Source organism: Ricinus communis, chromosome 7 (assembly GCF_019578655.1).
Source record: "Ricinus communis isolate WT05 ecotype wild-type chromosome 7, ASM1957865v1, whole genome shotgun sequence".
Lineage (NCBI taxonomy): Eukaryota > Viridiplantae > Streptophyta > Magnoliopsida > Malpighiales > Euphorbiaceae > Ricinus > Ricinus communis.
This window is the reverse complement of record NC_063262.1, coordinates 21000450-21025593: the sequence shown is the minus strand read 5'-3', so window position 1 is coordinate 21025593 and position 25144 is coordinate 21000450. Positions and strand designations below refer to the sequence as shown.

Genomic DNA, 25144 nt, shown 5'->3' with positions numbered 1-25144 from the left:
TCCACATCTACTCCTCAAGCTTCACTTGAGATTTTCACTATTAATGATCCTTTTTACGGATGCAAAATCAAACTCAAGTATTTTCAAGCTCACACTCAAACTACTTACAAGTGTTATAATGGCTAACACTTAAAACCAAGTATTTTCTATAGCTAACACTTTAACCGAAGTATTTTCTCAAGGCTGACACTCTAACCCAAGTGTTTTCTATGCCTAACAATTTAACCCAATCTAAGATTTACAATCTTAATTACAAGAGCAATTAATCCCTTACCCAAGTGCTCAACCTAACCCTTTTGAGCTTTGAATACAAGAATCAATCACTCAACTATTCAAAGATTCAAGCCCTCTCTTGAATCCTTAGCGCAAGATGAATTTCATGAAGAAATAGAGATTGTGGAGAGATATTACAAATAGAAGACTCAAGTAAATGTTTTTGCTTGCCCTAGAACCATTAGAAATGAAGTTTAAATAGTTATAGGGGAAATAGAGATGTTATAACCTTATTAAAATTAAAAATAACCATTTTAATAATCTTTTTAAATGCAGCTTTATGAATGGGGAACATTCTTTTACGGTCGTGAAGCATCAACACAAAAAGCATATTTGAAAAAATTTGGAACTCGACATGGCTGGAAAGACATCTTTCACGATTAGAAAATTTTATTCACGGCTGTGAATGACTTCTTTCACGGTTAAGAACTTTTATTCACGGCTGTGAATGTCTTCTTTCACGGCTGGAAACTTTGGCTATGAAGGCTACTAGACTTATGAGGAAAAGTTCTTCACGGGCGTGAATATTTGTTCACAGTTGGGAAGCTTTCTTTCATGGCTAGGAAGATTTTTTTATGGTCGTGCAAGGCTATTTTCACGGTTGGAAATGTTGGCTATGAATGCTTCTATAGATTTCCTCACTTCTTTAAGCTAAATAGACTTCAGGAGTGGGAATATTTAGTCATGGCTGTGAATATCTTTTTCACAACTAGAAAAATTTGTTCATAGTCGTGAATTTGCCTTATTCTAAAAGGATAAAGGATTTCAATTCCTCTTGTCTTGATATATATTTTATTTATTGCATCAATGGTAATCAAAAGATACCTACTAACAATAACAATACTAAACCAGATTGTTAGTAATAATAATATTTGCATCATCAAAATTACATATGAAATCTTGGGATCAATAAGAATTTTTACTTTTTATTTTTTTCATAAATAGGATCCACGTGTGCAAAGTTCAGATAACCAAAACTACCGCCTATTAAGTATGAAAAGGTTGAGAATTTTTTGCAGAAAAACGGTGACTTATTTTCAAATAATTGAAACTCATAAAGCGTGAAATCATTTTATTTTTCTGAAAAGTAATATGTCAACAATTGTCAGGAATTATGACAAACATTTGGAGATAGAATCCCAACATCTTTAGCCTTCATGCTCAATCCCAGAACTAGCAACATGATCGAGCACCAAACTCTTAACTTTCTTTTTCTTTTAATTTACTAGGGAGTGAAGGTGTGAGTTTGCGTTTTTTCAAAGTTGAATAATAATAATAATAATAAAAAACTATTCGTGCATTGTTAAGGATTGAATGCAACAGTTAATTCATCTCCTGGGATGTCAAATCCAACGTGCCTCCAGAGATTTTCCAAAACAAAAATTACATTATATACAATAACACCTCTTAATGGTAATATTCTATGTAAAAATAATTTTTATATACTGATAAAAGAATTACAGTCTCAATTTAGGCCAGTTATAAATAGAAATAAGTTCTCTATTAAAATAAATTATAAATATTTTAAGTTCTGTCTTAAGAAAATATTCATCTATATAGTAATATTTGTATATATATATAACTTTAAAAAATATATGGTATGCTACATTTTATTTTACTATAGTATTATATTATCGCATCAATTTTGTTTATATAATATGACAAGATATTTACGTATCTTATCTCTAGTTCTATCATTTCGCCAACAAGATTAAGTATTAAATTTAAAAAAAAAATTAGTAGTCAAATCTTTATTAAGTTATAACCTCCTCATAGTCAAAAATTTAATTTGGTTCTAAGTGTATGACTATAGATAAATTTTAAAGAAATCTACTACCTTTAAAATGGTCTTTGTTGTTATATTTCAAGAAGTTTTTTTTTAAAGATCTTTAAAAATATTCTATTATTCTTTGATTTTTATACATGGTTGATTTATGCTTGTTTTTCTATTATATCACACTTGTTCCTATGTTCCACATTAGTACTAAATAATTATTTCAAAAAAAAAAAAAAAAAAGTATTGTCTACTCTTTATATACTCATAATATACTCACAGTATACTCTCTACTGTTACATTTCTTTTATATATTTTTTCTATATTTATTTTTATGCATATATGAGTTATATTATTATACTTATCTTTTTTTAGATATTAAGTATATTTAATCATAGTATATAAATTATTATTATTTTAATGTATATAGAGTTAGTAAATATAATTATTTTATTTAATGTGCAAATAGTAGTTAATACAACTGATATACTCCTTATATATTCAGAATATGTTGTTTACTGTCAAGAAATAAAAAAAAATTACTATCTTTAAAATGGTTATTAGTATTATATTTGAAAGAGTTTTTTAATAATCTGTGAAAATATTATACTATTCTGTAACTTTTATGCATGGTTTATTTCTACATATCTTTTTATTATGTTCCACTTGTTCGCCTCTCCGCATTATTAGTAAGTAATTATTTTGAAAAAATAAAATACTAGTGTATACTTGTATTATATTCATAATATACTGACAGTATACACTTTACCGTTATATTTTCTTTTTACATTTCTTTTATATTTTTTTATTCATATATGATTTTTATTTTTATACTAATTGTATTTTACATATTAGTTTTATTTTATCATAAAATATAAATTATTATTATTTTAATGTATATTGATTTAGCAAATATATTCATTTTATTTGATTTAGAAATAATACTTGATACAATTGATATACTCCTTATATACTCAAAGTATACTATTTACTATCAAGAAATAAAAGAAATCTATTATCTATAAAATGGTCTTTAGTACTATATTTAAAAGAAATTTTTTTAACAATCTCTAAAAATATTCTACTATTCTGTAGTTTTTATACATGGTTAATTTCTGCATGTCTTTCTATTGTGCCCTATTTGTCCGCATCTCCCGCATTTGATTTGATTTGATTTTTTCTTTTCCATGATGACTTTGTTTTTCTTTTCTTTGGTCTTCCTGATTTGACTTTGCCTTATGGTGCAAGTACTTTTATTTCTTTGATATCGTCTAGTATATTCCATATGTTTTCATTTCCAACGGGTATACTATTACCTCATATGTAGCAAGCATCATCTCTTTTGTGTAGTAATGTGAATAGTAACCATAAGAATTTTAGTTGACACAGCAACTCATCCATTTGAAACATGTTACAAGTACATGTTTTATCTTTCAAGTTTACCACATTTGATATTTCATTTTGAAACACTTCAAATAGATCTACATTTGTTAGTTTGACCTGAAGAATCAAATTTTAAAGAGTTAAAAATATAATATCTAATTTCAGATATAATTTTTGTTAATTATAATATACTGATAATATAATTAAATTATATTTAAAATACATGAACCACTATTATATTTATATGTTTACCTTAAGTTTTAGAGACTGAATGTAGTTGTCATTAATCATTTGCTCCGGTTCTGCTGCTAGCTTTGTGAAAATTGCTTTTGTGATATTTCTGTTTGTGGAAGTCCACTCTTGTACTAGACCTCGTAAATACTATAACAATGGTGTAATTGATAGCTCTCGAGCTGCTCTGTTTGATGCATTTAGAGACTCTGCTATAGTTGATGTCATGGTGGAGTATCTATTATTTTCTGAGTAAAGTCTTCACCATTTGTTGTAACTGATACTCTGAGATATGGTTTTATTCTTTAATCAACCTTTTCTAGCTCTTTTATGTGACTATCAAATTGTTGCTCTGTGTATGATCTAGCAACTCTAAAGAATGATTCTCTAGTCTTTTGTGAATTTCTTTTGAATTTTGATTTCAAGTTATTTAACAAGTGATACATATAAACTCCATATGTTGTTGTAGGATATACCTTCTTACAAGCTTTCTCTATGTTCTCATGTCTATTAGAAATTATGCATATGCTTTCTCTTGTACCAAATGCTTATCTTATATTTTTGAAGAACCACTCCCAAGACAAATCATTTTCAAAATCTACTATTGAAAATGCAATTGGAAATATCTTACCTCCTACATCTTGTGTGCTTGTTGTTAGTAGGGCGCCTCTGTATGTTGCTTTCAAAAAAGTTCCATCAACAACTATTATTGGTTTATAATATTTTTAACCTCTTATAGATGCTTCAATTGCCATGAACATATAAAGGAAGAAGTCATGATTTGTTCTTAATTCAGTAATAGTACCTGGATTTATTTTTCTTAGCATATGTAAGTAACTTGGTACTTTTTGATAGGATTCATTTGGCTTCCCTCTAATCAATTCTAACACTTTTTCCTTTGACCTCCACGCTTTTGTATAGTTCAAACCCATTCCATACTCATTTTTCATTTGTCTCACTATATCTAATGGGGTATATATTGTTTTAATGTTGAGGTATTTAGACTTAATGCATTCTCCCACCAAATCCGTTGTGGCTTGCCTTTAATCACTTAATCTTATTTCTAATGAACATGTGTGATTGTTGTTGAACCTTTTGATCTGAACATGCTTGTTTTTTCATTCTTTGATGCTCTTAAAAACTACTTGTAATTCTCATCCAAACAATTCAAGTAATACTATTTTTTACAAGATTTGGTAACCTTATATTGGAAGTAGTTGTTTATTGCATAAAAACTCATGGCCAATTTCAATGTCTCTTTATCAACTTCAACTTGTGGATGTCTTGGATTTATATGATCGTTGATTCTTTAATTGCACATTCTCCTTCTACTTCTTTTTCTACAAAAACTATTGTTGTCAAATTTGCATAGTCTATGTAATCTGAAACACCTTGATTTGTTGAGAGATATTCTGAAATTGATTCTTCAATCAATGTACGTTGTAGATTGGTTCCCATTGAACTTGATGCAAAGTAGTTGATTTGTGGTTGAATCTCTTCCGTAGTTATATACAAAGGGTATTTGGTGAAGTCACTCTCTATCTTCTTCAACTCTAGTTAGAATAGAAGGCTTGCATTATCTTCTATTTGTAGTGGTGAATGACCTTATTTTACTTGATATCGAGCCTCTAGTTTAGTTTGCTCCATATTGATTTTGATTTGTTCTGATATGATTTGCACAAAGTTTATAAAGTTGTTGTCCTTTGGTAATAGAATGCATTTTACATTAAAGTTTATGTATCTGATATTTTCTTCCCAGTGTCCATTGTGGTGAAGAAAATAGATTTTGTTATCATGTTTGTACATGAGAACAATATAAGAGATTATTTCAAAATCAGTAATAGTGGTAGTTTAATATACTTCACATATACTCATAATATATCTTTAATGTATACTTTTATATGTGTTATATACTTATTGTAAATATATATATATTGGATACATGCATATACTCATTAATTCTCAATATACAATTTTTTATAACATATATATAAAATAAAAATAATTTAAATATTAATTTTCTTTAATTTCACAATATCTCTATATACTTATGTTATACTTTTTACTATATAGTATTTTTTCACGTAATATAATACTTATTGTATACTTATTATATACTCTTCACTGTAACTTTTAAAATTTATTTTATATATTATTTTAAACTACTTTAGATAATCTATTATTGATTTATTTTTTTATTATTTATATTAATATAATACCCAGTACAAGTATTTTATAGGATATATATCAATAACACATGAGTTTGAATCTATTTTTGTAAAACTTCAAAAGATAATACTTATCGTATATTTTTGTATACTCGTTATATACAATTCTTTTGAATTTTCTACAGATAATTTTTTATGATTTACTTATTTTTAGATCTGAGAATTTAAATTCTTTAATCATCTTATTCAATATATAAGTAGTTAAGTAAGTCAGATAATATACCTATTTTGAAGGATTTTAACTCATTTTTTTAAACATCAAAAAATCAAAAAAAAATAGATAGATGAGATTACATTACCTATTTTCATATTTAAATTTAATGAATATTTGTTGAAGAAATCTTATGTTTTCTTGTTCTATTGTTTATTGCAGATTGTTTTTGAGATTTTTGCTTGATTTCTTGAGACTTTATGTTGTAATCTTATTAGATTGAGTTGCTATGATTTTTGAAATATTTGGATCCGTGATTTTTGAGCTAAGCACGGGTGTTTTTGATTGTGTTATATAGAAGTAACTTTTTTTGGCCATCAGCATATGTTTATAGGTTTTTATGTCTTGTAGTATAAAAGTTACGAGGCTCTATCTTTTAGATATTCTTGTAAATTTTCCTATTATCAAATGTGATTTTTGGTCCGTGTTTCTTTCCTCCAATTATCATGAGGTAATAAATATCTCCTCAAGATCCCAAGTTTCGATTTTCTCCTGAACTATATTTCCACTTTTTCTCATCTTTTAGATATGTAGATTCAAAACCCAATTTTTATTTTTTGCATGTTGCTTTAGCTGTAACAATCTTTGCTGATGGATTTATTTTAAATTACGACATTTAATTAAATTAAAGCCTGAAATATGGCAGCTTATATCTATGTAATATTTTGTATGCGTGATAAGTTTTGTATGGACATTCTTTTGCATCATAAAGATGAACATTTTTATAATTTAGAATTTTTAGATGGAAATTGATACTATACCAAAAAAGACAATATTATATACGTAATAAGCATATATAAAAAATATGCAGAAAGGATACTAAAAATATAAAATATATGTTAAAAGATAATTCTAGATATTAGTTTCAAATATCGGTTATGTATCAAATGTATATTAAACATATACTAAAATATGTAAAATTGATACTAAAAATTTGAAATAGATACTATAAAACAATTTTAAATACTAGTTATATACTAAATGTATTACTTAATATATACTAAAATATTTGAAATTTCAGATATTAGTTTCAAATACTAGTTACATATACCAAATTAATATTATCGAATTGATATCAAAGATATACGAAACATATACTACACATATACCAAATAGTTAAATACTATAAAAACTATAAAAACACATACTAAATTGTTAATAATAGATATTACTTTATATATAGAAAAAAAGTATACCAAATACACCCCATATTTTCAAAATAAAATTTCAATTTATAATATTTTGAAAGAAAATATTTTTAAGATCATTTTTAAGGTATTTATGTCGAAATCCCTTCCCCAAAAGCTTTTGATCCATCTCATCGTGAGGCCTTAGCTTCAAAAGAAGCTATACGAGAAAGCAGCTTTTCTTAAAGCTGTACACATAGGCTATTCGTCCTTTATAGAGCTATAAATAAACCAAATGTCGCAAGCTATTCAGAACTCGGATGTATTTATTCGTTAATTTAAACGAGTCGAATTCAAATTTAATTTAGAGCTCGAACTTGATAGAGTTTGATTCATTAACTCGCAAACTTGCTTATTTACTATCTCACAAACAGGCTCATAAGCTCGACCTCGAGCTTGGTTCATTTATAAAGCTTGTGAAGAAGCTCATAATCTAACTCGTTTATAAAGTTCGTGAACATACTCATTAATAAAATCGACAAGCAAGCTTATTTATAGGCTTCAACTCGAGTTTAAAGTAATAAAAATAATAATAATATAACTATAATATTTAAACGAAGCTATTACTATTAGTAAGAACTACAACAACAAAAAAGTAAGAAACAAATATAATCTATAATAATATAATAACATAAATATTTTTCAAATTATAAAAATAAGATTATAAACTATTGTAGATTATAAAATCTAATTAAATTTTTATGATAATAAAAATATTTTAAATGCATCCTCAAATTATACTAATTTACTGAAAAATTATTTATTATTAAAACTTAATGATAGGTTGTAACTGACCGGGCACTAGCGTGAAAAGAAAAAAATTATATATTATGTCTAAATGAATATAATTAGTAGTCTAGTCAATATTGCAAAATCTTATATATATCTTACCCTTAACATGATATTTTCTAATTTTCTTCAGTTGTTAGATATCTCATATTTATCCAACTCAAATTTTAAAATCAATAGAGTGGAGTGTCGATGTTGGATTATATGATTTCTTTGAGAATATATTAATTTAATTAAAAATTTAGATTCACTTTATAATTATATTTAAAAATAGTAATTAAATGATAATTAAGTTAAAAATATTCAAGACAGTAATTTATATAAATTAGTATATTATTATGAAAAACTTTTAGCTACTTTATTATATTACACTTCAATTATTTTATATTTTAAGAATTTATTTTGAATTCTATAAATATTATTCATTAAAAGGTGAGTTACTAAACAAAGAAATTATGGGCTGGTTTATATGCTCTTTTAAGTTAATACCGACTTGTACTATATTTAGTATGGTGTTCTTGCAAATTTTATGCATTGTTGGTCTTTATTTTCATCATTCATGTTGTTTTAGTATAACTTTTTTTGCATGTTTTGTTATATTTTTAGATACTGATGTTGATTATTTTTACTGCAAATTTATTATTTTTTATTTTATTTTGCTATATTTAATACTTTCATCATTTCTCGTTATATTTTTAGATATTACTGATTAATTTAATTATTGAAAAATACTTAACGAGTCCGAACTCGAACTCGAGCTTTTCTCATTATGCAACCACTTAACAAATTACATTCGAGCCGAGTCAAGCTATTCATCGAACTGAGCTCGAGCTATTGGCAAAGCTAATTATTTTCAAACGAGTCAAGTTCTAACTCCATTATAAAACTCGAATCAAGCTCGAGCCGAGCTCATGCTTCTACCAAAATTAAATGAATCAAGTCTTACCAAAATTAAATGAATCAAGTCTGAACTTGTTGATGTTCAATTTAGCTTGGTTTGATTAGGTTTTTCATTAAATTATAGTTTTATACATTCAATTTAGTACTAATTAATTTTATACATGTAATATCTTTAAATAGGAAAATCTAATTTCAACTTTACCTATTGAAATATTTATAGAAATAATAATAATAATAAAAATCATACAACACAAGCAGATGACTAATTTATTTTAAAAATAATTACTATTGAGTATATCCTTTTATTTTGATTTCTCCATATTATCTGTTATTTTTTTTTTTATACTTTTCTACTATTCTACTAAAAAAACAAGGCAGAAGTAATACAAAAAAGGTACACTTTCACTTTTATCACCTCTCTTTCTTTCATTTTCCTTCATTTTAACATATTAACAACCTCATCAAAGAAATTGACATTGTCATTAAGTGCTATCCTACAGTGTAGGTGGACGTTCTTTTTCTTTTCTCCTCTTCAGTTCTTTTATTGATGATTTCTACTTTTACCATTATGTGATTTTCACACAATGTTTTTCAACGAGGATTGGTCTTTAATTCTAAAATGGTTGTGAAGGCGATAGATATCTTAACGGATACAAGGGAACATATTTTCTTAGGGAAAGGGTAAAGGAGACTTTATACAAAATCACAGATATGTATATATATACGAATAGTACTCTATCTAGTATAAAATCTTATATAGGTGGCCCAGTTAGGAAAAACGGCAGTTCTGATACATGTGCAAAATCATCTGTCAAATGTAAATGCTGAGATACAAGGAAGCAGTTTTTGTTTTCCTAGAGGTAACTATGCTCTGATCAGTTACAAAATTATGAACAACTACCTGCTTTCAGGCTCTCCCTTTAAGAACCCTTCTAAGTGATGAATAGAAATTGCATATCTTCCGCTGTCAATTTCCCTAAGGCCTCTGAGCTGCCACCCAGAGTCCTGCGAAAAGCCAGCATGAAGAAAACATTAAACAAATATTAGGCAACTGAAATTGTCAATTAGAAGAAAGAAAGCTGGGAGACAAATAGGACTAACCCTTCAAACACTAATTCCTTTTTCTCTTGCAGCTGCAAAATCCTCTCCTCAATTGTGTTCTCAATAACGAATCTCACAATTCTAAATATGCAAAGAAAATGTAAGCCCTCCAAGAAAAAGAAAAAGAATATACAGATTGTAATTTCAAGCTAAAGACAGAACCTGATTGGTTTATACTGCCCAATTCGATGTATTCTATCTTGTGCTTGCCGCTCCACAGCTGGATTCCACCAAGGATCCATCAAGAAAACCTAAACATGAAGCTATGATTTAGAAGATACTGTATACAAGAGGGATCTTAACATACAATTACAAAGCAATGGTAAAAGAACTCGAACACAATTTTAAGAACCTCTGGTAAACATGTTGAACAAATAAATCATTAATGTCAATGCTTTACTATTGGAACAAATTAACAGAGCAGGTGAAAAAATTGAACCACCAGAACAAGGAAAAGAAAAGCACTAACATGTGATGCTACTGTCAGATTGAGAGCAACACCTCCAGCTTTCAAACTCATTAAGAAGATTTTGCAATTTGGATCCTCACTAAATCTCTTGATAGCATTATCTCTTGCAGGTAAAGACATGCTTCCCACTAATTGAACACAATTTATACCAGACTGCAGAAAGGTCCCCAATTATGTTCAGGTCTTTTTCAGAAAACTCAAGTTAAACTGGAGAATGAAATATTTTTCAAAAAGAAAAGATAAAATTTACCTTATGGAGAGAGTAGCTTATGAGATCCAAAAATGATGTAAACTGGCTAAAAACAATTCCTTTTGCAGAACCATCCCTTTCAACCATAAACCTAATTTCTTCCCTCTGCATCCACATAAATTTGCTTAATTACACACCAAAAAAATCCTAAGCTGTGACCAAATTTGCACATATAGCAAAATATATATCAAGTAAAATGTAGCCATCCTAAAGGCACCCTTATTTCTTTTCAATAAAATTGTTAACAGCTTCCACTTTTCATAATAACAATTCTAATTCCAGAACTATTTTTCCCAAATTTACAATTTCTTTCAGGAGGAGATTCAAAGATACATGTTCTCGACAGAAATAGAAATATCAATATCAAGCAATGGTGAAAAGACAGAAAATATAAGACCCATAATGCAATGTTCTGCAGATCATACAGCAAGTTCTGTAAATTCAATCACATGAACTAAATGGTATACTTTCATACAATACATACCAATGCCTCTATCTTTGTGCTTGTCTGAAAATCATTTAACTGTATTCTGTTAAGAATACTAGAAGATTTAAAGCCCATAATTGTAGTTTTAGCAGTCTGATCTCCAGCATCTGTTTTTGTTGTCAAATCAACAGTAAGTAAACTATAACAGGTAGGGCATGAGACTCGTCCCAAGGAAGCAGAGAAATCAAGCAGACAGGCCTTGCAAAAGACATGGGAACAGGAGGTAACCTGAAATAACAAGTAGAAGGCAATTGAATTTAAGGAACTTGTGCTGATCATGTTAAATTTACAAGAACCAAATGCAGTGAGAGCCACTATGTACAAAAATTTAAAGCCAAAGGATTTTGTTTACAAAAATATTAAGCCAAAAGATTTTGTTTGTTAGGAACACTTAAATGAAAAATTGATTTTCCTTTCCAGAACTGAAGATCAATGGATATACATTGCTTTTGAAATGACCAAGCTACTAATGCAGAGCTAATGTTGACAATTAGAAGGTGATGCAAATAAATAGTCAATTATGTGTCAATGTAGCAATTGTTGAGGTGATGTGTAATTGTTTAGCAAGTCAATAATAAGTCTAATGCATGGATATCTGCATAGTAAGAATCCAGAAACAAAAAAAAAAAAAAAAAAAGGCACAGTTAACAAAAAATTCCAAATTCATAAGGACTACAACTCAGAGCATATTGCATTTTCACATCTCTAAAACCGCTGGCATAAATCTAAAATAGTAAATTGAAAAAATCTTAACTGCTGCATAGTCACCAACAGCAATATTAAAAATAACTCTTAAATACAACAAACTAAACATAAGGAAGACATGCTATTCGAGGACCCCCTCACTGAAATACCCCACATGGTTTCCAAGAACAAAAGGACAAGAACAGAAATCAAGTCTTCATTGCATTCTTTGAATGTTTAATAATTTGAAATACAAGAAATGAGAATGAGATATCAGGACTAAATAAACCTTTATCGCCTCATTTTCATCCCAATATAGGAGTCATGTATAATTAAGCTGGGAATGAGAATGAACCTTCATTAGCATTCCCACCATTATAATCCTGATAACTAAGAGAGGTAAGAGGTATAGAAAGTTGATGGAAGAGTTTGAGCCTGAGGGGGAAAACACCTAAAAGGTTTGGATGGGGCAGAGAAAGACAAATCAAATATCAAAAGGAAATTAAAAGAAGGAACACAAAAACAGATAAAGGTAACTAACCACAGGATCTTCAGCTGGATCATGGCAAATGTCACAGACTTGCTCATTATCAGTATCAAACAAGTTTCCTCCTCTCTGTGGTGGAGTTTTAGAATATACTACAAGGTAGGGATGATCAACTGCCTGTAGAGAAACAAGAAAAATCAGTTGACAAGATTTGTCTCAAAGATAAAACAGTAAATAAAAAAAAAAAGCATTTCATTTTTATGTAGGCCACTCAAGTTTATAAAAAAAATATCATTCCAATAGAAGCACAAAATAATGAGAGGTGGGACTCATAGAGTAAAAAAATTCATCACTCAAATTATGAAAAGTACTTCATTCAACATTTTTTATCAGAACCCTTTGAAGTAATGAGCTAATGTTTTGGAAGCCAAAAGTTATTGTAAAGTCTTGCAAGGAATGTAAATTCTCAGATTTAAAAAATGAATCAGAATTCAGGAGTATGGTTAAAATTTCCACCGACACCCCCTGCTTCACCCCCCTCTCTCCAAAAAAAAAAAAAAATTAGGTATGTCATACATTCGGTCACATAAAGTTGAACCTATCTAAATGCTCATTTCAATGGCATAAACTTGGACCCAGCTGAATATTCATTTCAAAGGCCCTTTACAAAACATTGTGCCACTACAAATGATTTTTAAGTAAAAGGTGGTTTTGCATAGAACATTAAGGTTCCCAATTTAATGGATCGACCTTTCAATTGAATAAATATTCACCTGCCGCAAACGAGTGAGAAGGTCAAATATGTGTGCATAGTTATTCATCAAAGTTCCAGCCTGGACATATCTGTAGAGAAAGAAGAGTCAGTTACTCGTATGGTTATGAATACAAATGGCGTTACAGGACATATTAGATGTACTGAAAAAATAATTAACAATACATATCACAAGCCATTTAAATTAGAAACGGGATGATAGAACTGCAAGAAGCATTAGCATGAAGAGCATTTCAGGGAAAAATAATATGGACAACACTGAAGAAGAAAGCATGAGGCTAAAACATGACTTACGTATTAAATTGTGCCTGGCTTTCATTGTATAAAGACTGATAATAATCTTCTTCTTTAACATCCAAAGTATCACGCCTCAACATAACCTTGAGAAGGAAGAGTCAAAGGGTCGATAAAACAGCCTAGAACTAGCTAAGAGAGTTGCGGTTTTAAACATGAGCTAGAAAACTTACCATCCTAGGCGGAAGAGCAAGATCAGCAGCCCTGCCTTTTTTGGTACGTCTCAGCACTATGTTTCTTAAAACTTTGTGTGTCAGCAATAGCATCGCTCTTTTTCCAATATCTTTAGTTCCATAACCTTGTATTGGTTTAGCAACATACTATAGAAGGAAAAAGGAAAGAGAATAGATTAGAATGAGAAGTGCCTTTGTAAAAATACATACACAACAAAACAAAATGTGCTACTTAGGAAAGTGGAGAGTTCTCTGTCATGCTTACTTTATTCCACCAACAAAAATGTCTTACAGAACTATGAGGGCAGCTCGAACATTGCGTCGATGGCCTATATGTGAGCATGTGAGGAGAAAAGAAGGTTTAATAAACTCTTATTCAAACATGATTCAGAGAAGAAACAAGGAGAAGGAAGATAAAGTGAACGGGTGATAGTGAGATGAACTTGACTTGACAAGCAACCATCTCAATAGCCAGAAACTCTAAAGAGACAAATGAAGATTAGAAAACAAAAATAAGTAGACAAGAGAAATGAACCTACAAATTTTAGATAGATAGAAGGAGAAGAAATGACTGGGAAGGGCTCAAAACTGACTGCATTATAAATAAAGGAGTGCATGTAAGATGCCCATACAATAGTTTATTCACATGTTAAGGCGAATACAACAGATAGCTTGAGTGTTGATTGCCATAGGTTCCAGGCTTAGGGAGATTTTAATATCTAAACTGAAGGAGGCATGCCATGTGAAGGTGAAATACAACTGTAAGTTGATATCAGTAGTATTCAATAGTCATAAGTCCATAATTGCATAGGTCAATAGACGACATCCTATTAGAATGACAATTACTTGATATAGAAGGTATTCCTATACTGCTTGTTTGAAGAAATAAGCACATAAAACTGGAACGACCATTTTCTGCTAGAGTTTGCATAGCAAAAAGAAACATATAAATTTATTATGAAATTTATTTCAGATTCATGAGTGAATATCAATAAACCATAAACATCGTTAAATCTCGAAAACATACCTATAGTCAAGTATTCGGCAATCACAATCCTTGCACAAATAAAAAGAGTATGGGACTATTTGCAAAAAGCGGACCTGTGTATATAGAGGCTCAATTGCATAAAGTGAATTACAAAGTCCTCAGAAGTGAAGATAACAGCTCTGAAATACAATGAACTTACCAGAGAATAAAGTTCTCCAACTCGATTTTGAAGGGGAGTGCCACTTAGAGCCCATTTATATGAAGATTCTAAAGCAAAAATGGCTTTTGCAGTATTACAGCGTTTATCTTTCACATAATGAGCCTATGTTGGGAAAAACAAATTAGAGAGACAGAAAGAGTGGAAGTGAAATATATGAGTTTAATAAGGTGAAATTATCCCATTTAGCAATTCAATAAGTAAATTCAGTCAAATAAATGCAATATGGCGGCAAAATATTAGTACATACATAAAGCACAAATGATATCAGAAGTCTTCTAATAGGCAAAATAGTATAAATGTCACCACATAAACAAAAGAATAACTTCTAGCACATGTTTAGAAAGTACTTTGACTAAAACTGCTACTAATACAAATGGTTTAGGATTAACTGAATCCATATAGGATATCCTAAGCCTATACGGAGCAAGTCTCATAGTCTGTCAATACAAAACATGCTGAATTCTAAAGACTGCAATCACGAGACAAATGCGTGCAATAAATAATATATTTAAGTATTATATTCGAGTGTTTTTGTTTGTTCATGATAAATCATATTTAACTACAAATATATTTTTATAATTTTCAAAAGAGGGAGAGATAGAAAGAGAATCTAAAGACATCAAGTTTATTAAAAACAATTAACAGCTTAATTTTAACGTCTAATTTCTTTATATAGTTATTGACAACCATATAAACTATATTTTCAACACAAACTTGTCGAAATATTTAAAATCACTGAAATAATTTTATGTTACTTTCATTACTAACACAAATAGTTGCATTTTAGATAACATAATCATCACATGCAAGCACAAGAAAAAATGACTAGTTTTAAAACAGAAAATGAGATTAAAGCTGAAATAGCAGAAAGCCTACAAAGAATCATAAAAGAATGCAAGAGAAAAAGAATAAGAACAAAACTCAAATGAAGAAAATAAAAGAAAAATAACTCATCAATAACAAATTTAGCCTCCCATGTGCTACTGATTAATTAATCCAAGTCAGTATTCCAAATTTACAATTAGAATTATAACACGGAATAGAGTAGCCAACTCATTGGTATAAAAGGGAGTGTGATGTTGTTTTCTCATAATATCCCAACTGTCAATTTCAATCCAGTGGCTTCAATTAAGTAAACATGACTTGTAATGTAAGAATCACTTTCCTGAGAGGATCCTGACCACAAATTCAACTGTTCACAACAGAGCAGTTCGTGATAAAACACAAACCTCCAAATGGGAGATTTAGCATTTTTGCTGACTGATTTCCAGTAGAACTGAAGGCAAATATCTCACAAGAAAGGAGCTACAATAATTTAAAATAATATTTGGTTGAAAACCATAGAAAAGTTTCATATCAAATTTCAGAATTTACTCTAGACACATAAGCAATTAGAATACTCCTAAGAAGGCTGGAAGTTACCAGTACATTCACCACATTTGTTAATGTGTCAACTACAAATAAAAACAAACTTACTACAATGTAGATGTAAGTATAAAGTGGGAGGAGGGAATGCAGAAGATCAAAAAACCAAATTCAACCTCGTTGATTTCGTTCTTTTTGTTTAAACTAAAAGTGCATCATCAATGTCAATTGTAAATCCAAAGGAGAAAATAAAGAACCCAGTAAAGTAACATCATGCCGACTAACCTCATCCAAAATAATACGATCCCACTTCATAGAATGCAGAACTGATTTCTCTTTACGCAAGGCTAGTTCGACTTCAGAAATCTCCATAGCCGCATGCCGTTTCCGATATGTCCTACCACTTATTACATCAACATCATCCTGAATTTTAGGACTCTCGTCAGATCGCGCTTTCTCCGTAGGTGATGTTTTCAGCTTTTTCCTGTCTTGCTTAGACTGCTTTGCAGTTCTAAAGGCATCGGGCCCACAAAAATATTTCAAGTGAGTAGCAAGCTTGTTTTCATAAAATGACTTCCCACAGTAAGCACATTTGTCCTTAGGTGGCATCATGTATTTTCTGAATTCTGCCTCAACAGTACTATATGTTGTTATTACAAAATCAAAACCTAAGAAATGTTTAGAACTCTTTTCTCTATTCGCCCCATGATAAACAAGCACCTTGGTGCTTCCTTCTGTAGTAAAACGATCAATTTCTTTTACCCACTGTGTCACAGCAACCACAGGACAGACTACAAGTGTGGGTTTGATTCCACTCGGATCAATGGATGAACCTGGTAACAATGTAGCTCCATTGGATTCACGGTTTTGCCGGAGGATTTCTCGCTTGGCAAGCACAAGGGCAATTGCTTGAATGGTCTTACCCATTCCCATCTCATCTGCAAGAATTCCACCCTTGGTCGATGACTCCTCCTGTTTCAAAGCCCAGGCTAACCATTCTTTTTGATACCTTAACAAAGGCATTATCAACTCTGCCGGTGGCTCAGCCGTTTCAGTCACAATTCCATGCTGATGATCAATATCAACGTCTTCAGTTAGATGATCATCAATCCATCTTTCATTCTCTTCCTCCCAAATTTTCCACAATAATATAACTTTATTCCTTTTCCTTTTTGAGGAATAGCGTCGCTTCTTTCTCTCTTGAACAATATTAATTTGAGGTGCATTTGGTAACTGAACCACCGGTTGTCCATTATCTGGCTCTGCTTCTCCCATACTTCTTTTCATGGAAGACTCCGCATTATCAGCATCAGTAGAAGCCAGAACACTATCTTCTTCACCTACAATTACATCCCAAGTCGTGAATAATTTAATATGACTGCCTTTAATTTCACCCGCTTCATTTATTTAGTCAGATAATAATTTCTTAATGTTGTTTGGAATAAATCATTTGTAAGAATTCATTTCCATTGAATTCTTGCAAAAGTACGCCACTTATTGAGTGGTCTCATTTCTTTCTAAATATTTTTAAAATGCCTCAATCAATTTCAATAAGGAAATTGAAAGAATTGAATCTAGCAATAGTGGTATTTCCAAACATAGGATCGATTCCAAAGTCTGTATAAGTAAAAGTCATCAGAACCCCAAATCATTACAGTCAAAATCAGCCAAATAAGTTAAAGAGCGAAGGATGAGAAAAATACTCTCGTCATTGGAAGAAACTATATACAATTCGTCATCAGAGTGACCGTCATTGGTATAAAGTTTATTATCTTCAACTTCATTTCCATCAGTTTCCTCTCGCTCATTCCCTGTTCCACCAAAACAGTTACAGAATTTAATATCATTTTTAAAATTTTTTATCAATCTACAATATCACAACTTCTATATCACATGAAAACCCTCAATAAAACTCTTCAAAAAACCCTAAAATTGTGTTTCCATTTTTCCATAAACAAAAGCAGATAACAACAAAGGAGAAGAAAAAGAAATTTATTACCGATTAAGGGTTTAGGAAGTTTTTTACGAGAGCGGAGCTCCATTGTCGTTTCAAGAAAATGAAAGTCTTTTAGGTTTCGATTACTGATTAAGAGACTGATCAATTGAAGGAATGCGAAGAGTTAGGGCTTTTGAGAGGGGGTTTTGAATTATAGAGAAGGGTGCGAGAGAAGGCGACGGGAATGGTTATATCTAGAACGCTAAACGGCGGGAAAAAAATAGAGTCGCCTTTTGCGCTAACTTCGCTTTACACTTTGTTTGGAAGTATATAAGTAAAAGGTCGTGGAAAGCCAGTGGACGGAAAGGGAGGGAAGACAATCAAGCCGTTAATACCAAGGCTTAGTTTCTGTGTTTGGCTTAATTAATGTTTTTTGCACAGTGGACCTTTTTTTAGAATATTTGGCAAATTGGACCTTGTATAAAGTAACAAACAAGATGTTACAATATATTGGTTTGTTCATTACCATATTAATTCCAATTACCAATGTACTTGTGCTAATACAAATTTATTGATAAATTTATGATATATACTTTTCGTATGAAATATCTTATTTTAATAAAAATTATTATATTATAAAAAATAATTTTATTCAATTATAATTTTATTTTAACAGCACTTAAAATCATCATCTTACTTATATAATTTTTAAATTTAATAATTATAGAAAGTAATTATAAAATTTATAATAAATATATAGTAAATTAATGTCATTATATAATCACTAATTTCTTATTATCTTTAGCTATAATTTTATTTTAATAAATATTTAGTAATATCATTTTATTTTATTCGTATTTATTATCATAATAAATTTTTATATAAATTATGTTAAAACCACAAATATTTCTTTTATTAAAATTTTATATAATATGGCTTATAAAATATTCTCAAATGGAATCTCTTGAAGAAATTTAGCCTTATATATATATATATATATATATTTGCAAGCCAATATTTAAAATTATAGGAATTTATAAATACCTTCTAAGATTTGACATAACTTGTACTTACATTTCTCATTTTTTAATAATATATATTTCATCTCTCCTATTAACTGCTGTTATCTTTTTAGGTTTAAATTGTATGAAATTACTGAAAAGGATAACTTAAACTTGGACCTAAATGACAAAAGTTGTTTATAAATCTAATCACAAGCACGCTTCCGTCCTTTACTTGCTGAGTTCCTCAATTTTTTCACTTCCCAAATCTTAAACCTCACTCTCCCTCTCTCTGTTATCGAATCTTCATCCTCATTATCACTTTTCTTCTTCTTTTTCTCCTTATTTTTAAGTAAAATATCACTCCTAATTGGAATAAGATTAATTTTCCCCTCAACATTTGCAGTCAGGTTCGATTTAGCTTTTTTTAACTTTTACGATCAATTTAACCTTTGAACTTCTTGAATAAATTCAATTTAGCCTTTTACTAAACGAGTTCATTGCACACACTATAACAAGAGAATGAAAAAACGACCAAATTGAGTATGACTACAAAATTTGAGAGCCAAATTGAACTCGAGTGACAAGTTGAAGAGCTAAATTGAATTTTATTCTTTTTCTAAATTAAAAATTTAAAAGTAAATATGATTTTTTTTAAATTACCACAAATAAATAAAACATTAAAACCAACTCATCATCGCCGCTATTAATTTTCCACAAATCAAAAAAAAAAATTATCAGCATTATCACTATAAAATAAAAGCATATATAAAATTTTACAATTCAATACCATTATTGTCACCACTTTATCAACTTAAATATGACTTTCACCAATTAATTCAAAATCTAAATATATAAAAAAATTAATACATAAATTTAATTAAATATTTAAATCAATTTCAAATAATTTCTAAAGGGTCAAATTGAGCCGCATGAAAAGTTAAGTGGCCAAATTAAACCTGCATTAAAAGTTGAGTGGCCAAATTAGGTTCCATAACGCGTGTATTTTACTCTCTTAGAAAATGGCTACATTGGACATATTCAAAAAAATTTATAAGTTAAATTGATCGTAAAAGTGAAAAAGGGTGAAATTTTACCTTATTCCCTCCTAATTCTACCACAATTATATTTTGACAAACCCATATCCCCTCTTACTCTCTTAGTATTTCTTTTCCTTTGGCAGCCACTTGGGGATATGCTGCGTACTTGTAATTTCCAAATCCATACTTAGCGGTAAAGGAATTGATTTGACTCTTGGAATAGGCTTGGCAAAGGGGATTTTCATCGATAATTTAGAAAATTATAGAGATCTTTTACTGCTGTTGAATGTGAATTTCATCGATGTGAATTTCATCTGATAGATCTGTTACTTAGGGGGACTGGGTTCCGGTTATATTTTGCTTTGATTTTGATTTCATGATGCGATTGGAGATACCAAGTGCTAGAAGTTGAAAATTGCTTTTGTTTTAAAGCCCTAATTATGGTTGTCTGCCCTATAATTAGGGACTTTGTATACTAATTTTTTTAATATAATTTTAAGCAATTGCTTAATTAAAACTATTGCTAAGATTCTTCATGCAAAGCCCAACCCAATGCAAATCCTCATACTATTATAACACCAGAAAAAATCAGGATAAAATTTGCCTAATTCTACATTTTAATTTATTTTTTTCTTTAAATATGTATTTTTATTTTTTAGATGGAAGAAAATAAATCATTGTGTTTTGTCTTCATTTATTATAAAATGAATTTCAAAACTTAATATAGATTTATATAAAGATAAAATTGTCTTTCTAAATCAGTAAAATATAACATACCAATACTTTCATTAATTCATAATTTATTAAACTAACAAAGCACTAATAAAAGAAACGACATTAAAAAAAATAAAAGTGTATATTTTTAAAAATTGAAGAATATAAATATATATTATGCTAAATTTCAAGAAGCATTTGTATTTACTTAAATTGTTAAGTATAAATCAACTCGTGATGAAGAACCAACAATGTAAAAAAGATTTTGATAAAGATCAAATCAATAAGTATTTTATAACTTGAATTGTATAAATATTTATCATGTGATTTTATATATTTGTACACAAAAATATGCAATATTTTTCACAATAAGGAAATATTGTGAATAAAGAAATTAATTACATAAAGTAAGTGTTTAAATATTTTTTAAAGAAAAAGAAAAGTAAATAAAGAAATTAATTAATACGCTTATATCATTATATTTTCTAAAAATAGAAAACACTAATATTAAAAATAAATTTTGTTGGTCATCATTTAATTATTTTATCAAAAATTAGCAAATAATTGTTTGTAAAATTCTTTAAAATTTTTACCATGTTTCAAATATCTTTTAATAAATTCTCTAAAATTTAATAAAATTAAAAAAGTATTTATTTATTTATTAAATATATTTATTAGCAAAATTAGTATTATTTTTAATTATTGATATGCATAATACCTGAAAATGATTATCATAGAAAAGATATTTTATATGAATCTTATTATTTTTAAGTGTGATCTAAACATAAAGCCCAACTATTAATCCATTCCAAACACAACGATTATTTTATTGAAGTATTCGCTCATTTCTTTACTTTCCTTACAAAGTTTGTTTAGATTTATGGTTACTTCTTTAGCTTTTATCCACGGTTACTTCTTTAACGTAATTCCAACTTACCTTTTCAACTTAGAAATAATTATAAAAATAGTGTCTAAATTTATTAAAAATTAATAATTAAATGTTTAAATTTTTAAAGATTACAATTTAGTCAGTAAAACCAGAAATTATTAACATTAAATGTATAGTACTAGGTACTTATATAAAAGATATTAAATAATTACAAAAATAGTATATAAACTTATTAAAATTTAACAATTAAGTATTTAAATTTCTAAAAGTTATAATTTGATGTGTAACCTAATAAATATTTATAATTGAATGTATATAACAAGTGAGTAGCAATTAGAAACCTGTAATCTTAAAATATATATTATTGAGGATGATAATTTTGACTATAATGTTGATTACTAATGCTCCTGCTTATCGAGAGAATTATGAAAAATACAATAATAAAAAAATTAATGCTTCTCTTGAGTCTTGTGGAGTTGACGAGGACCAAATTCCTACTAAAGTTACAGGTAATTAAGCCAAATATCGTTTCTTAAAATCAATTTAGATTAAATTGATAGAAAAAAATCAAAATTTTCGAGGTGAAATTGAACTAATTAAAAAGTTCAAGGACTAATTTGTAAAAATACTCAAAAGTTGTCAACCTAGAGCCAATCGGCTCCACATACAGCTGGTCGGGCGTATACACAGCCGATGGCTTTGTGTAGAGCCACACAGTTCCTATTGCCTTAAAAGCTTGGATTTTTATGCCATTTTAAGTATTCTTTGATTTTAAATAATAATTATAAAAAATAAGTCTTCTAGAAGGCTTTTATTGATAGCCATTTGAATTTTAAATATTTTTTATGATTAATTCAATTTTTATCAATAACTATAGTTCAAAAAGTTTTGATAAATCCTTTAATTATTTAATAATTATTGGTGATTAGCAATAATTAAGGAGATGTATATCTTGGCATTTAGAGTTTCCTTCTTCATTCTCTATAAATAGAAAAGGAAACCCCAAGTTAAGGAGTTGGCAACTGAGTATAAAATAACTTATAAGGTTTTGGTAAAATACACAATAGAACATACAAGAGCTTTTTTAAAACATCTAAACATCGTGGGAAACACTAACCCATATCTAGCCTTTGAACTGAACTATCCTCTTGAGATTTGCAAGTTTGCAGAATACGGTGAAAATCACTATCTCATATCTATTTGTTTACTATTCCTTTCTTTGATTTTATCATCTTCTTTTTAATATGCATATTTAGATATATAATGTTATTCACTTGATTAGGGTTTAGATTTGTTAGTTTTCATATGAATTAATCAGATTGGCATGTTTAGAGTTTTTCATTTAGTTTTGACATGATTGAGATCTATTAGTATTCTTATATATTGTTTTTTAATGAATACTATTATTCTATTATGTCTTAGGATAGTTTCCTTATTTGTATCTTCCATATGATAAGTTTACTTATTTTAGCCAATCTGTACATTTAATTATTAGTATGTATAGGATCCATTAGTTTCCTTATTCTTGATATTCATATGAGTATTAGTTGTTTTGGCATTATAAATTATTATATCTTATCTCTATTTCTATTTGGCTAAACCATTGCCTATTTGAATTGCTACTGTCTATTCTCATATGTTAGTGTTTAATTCCTCTATTTTGATTGTTACTTGCTTTATTTTATTTGATTTTAATATTTTTCTAAATTTTTTTATGTTTTTATGCATGTTTAAGCTTATGGGTGTTTCTGGAGCTTAAATATTCTAATTGAAAAACTGTTGAAATCAACCACCCAGAATACCATACAGCTGACCGATTAAGCTATATAACTGATCGACTCTATGCACATGCATACAACTAATCAACTTTTCTTTATAGCTGATTGGCTGTGCATATAGCCGATGGATTGTTCAACCCTTAAATCGCCTGTTTTTGTCGTTTTTCACTTGTTGATATTGATTTTTGTTTACTTTAAGTCAAGTAGTTGCATCACCCATTTTCTAGATTTAAATATCAACGGAATTACAGAAAGCCCTATGATGAAAGTTACTACTTTTCTCGAGTTTTAGAGACCGAGGGCAGACAAATTCCAGATTAGGGTTGAGAATGATTAAGTTAAAATCACCTTTCTAGAATCAATTGGGATTTAATTGTTAGAAAAAAATTAAGTTTGAAGGGTGAAACAACAGTTTTCGCAAGTTTAGAGCCTCAATTAAAATTATTTTAAAACTTTCTTGCTCTTTAAAGCCAATCGGCTCTCCACAAAGCTGATATGCTTAGCATAGAGCTGAATCAACTCTGTGCAGAGCTTACCGATCCTGCACAATGCCGATTGGCAACTTTTCATGATGCCACATCTTTTTATGTGTATTTCGACTATTAAACACCCAAGATGAGTTTCTAAAAGGTATCTTATGATGATATTGAGATATTAAACATTTTTATTGGATATTATCAACTGATATTAAGAAACTTTTTGAAAAATCTAAAACCTATCATTCTATTTTCTAACCCTAACTCTATATTTACATCATTAACTTTTAGGTCTAGGGTTATCGATTATTAGCAATTAATTAGCAATCACTAGCCACCTAAGAATCATTCTAAAAACAGAGTTAAAAATCCTACATTCGAAAAGCGCATGAGGTTTTTTTTTAGGAAGTCACTAAGAAAGAACTAGACATTTTCAGAACGACCGTAGCTTTTCTAAATCTCAAGTAACACTAATTCTCAACCTATCTTCAATTCAACCGTTTCTTCGTCTCTTGAGACTCTAGAAAAATAATCTATTGTGACAACCTTAGGGTTCCCCTACATTCAACATCATCAACATCATCTTCTCCATTAAATCAGTTTTTTAATATTTCTTTATGATTTTAGAAACATGACTAGGTCTTCTTTCATTTATTGCTTTTTATGTGTTTAAGATGATTAAGATAGGATTTCTTGAGAATTAACATATTTACAACATGCTAGGAATTGAATATGATAAGATGAGCATTGTTGGGAATTGAGTATGATTATAAGAACATGTAGGATTTTGAATATGTTAATATATTTGCTTTTAGAATTTTTATTTGTTTAGTCAAATGATTAGGGCTGTATGTTAGATTCACATTTTTTTTATTTAATTAGTTTCAAGATTCTAAGATTAAAACTTGAAATTTGCCGTTGTTCCTCTACTTTAGTCTTGCCATTAGAGTTTGCATGATTTGCTTAGGTTTTTTTTTATTTAATTAGTCTTGTTTATGCTTTTTGTTACATTTTTCTCGAATTCTAATCGATTTCTTTGACTTT

At 29.0% G+C, this 25144-nt stretch overlaps 1 protein-coding gene across 1 annotated transcript; it reads right to left on the bottom strand.

The window, feature by feature from the left end:
• Window positions 1-9668: 9668 nt before the first annotated feature.
• Window positions 9669-18562, bottom strand: LOC8285886 (DNA repair protein RAD16). The gene is made up of 16 exons (XM_002524780.4): window positions 18266-18562; window positions 17970-18077; window positions 16552-17606; window positions 14881-15003; window positions 14721-14794; window positions 13959-14022; window positions 13694-13840; window positions 13521-13606; window positions 13228-13297; window positions 12509-12631; window positions 11281-11511; window positions 10797-10901; window positions 10547-10699; window positions 10240-10328; window positions 10078-10158; window positions 9669-9981 (listed from the first exon to the last, which is right to left on the bottom strand). Exons 1-16 carry the CDS (start codon window positions 18306-18308, stop codon window positions 9909-9911), a joined length of 2625 nt encoding a protein of 874 aa, XP_002524826.1. The 5' UTR covers window positions 18309-18562; the 3' UTR covers window positions 9669-9908.
• Between the last annotated feature and the right edge of the window lie 6582 nt (window positions 18563-25144).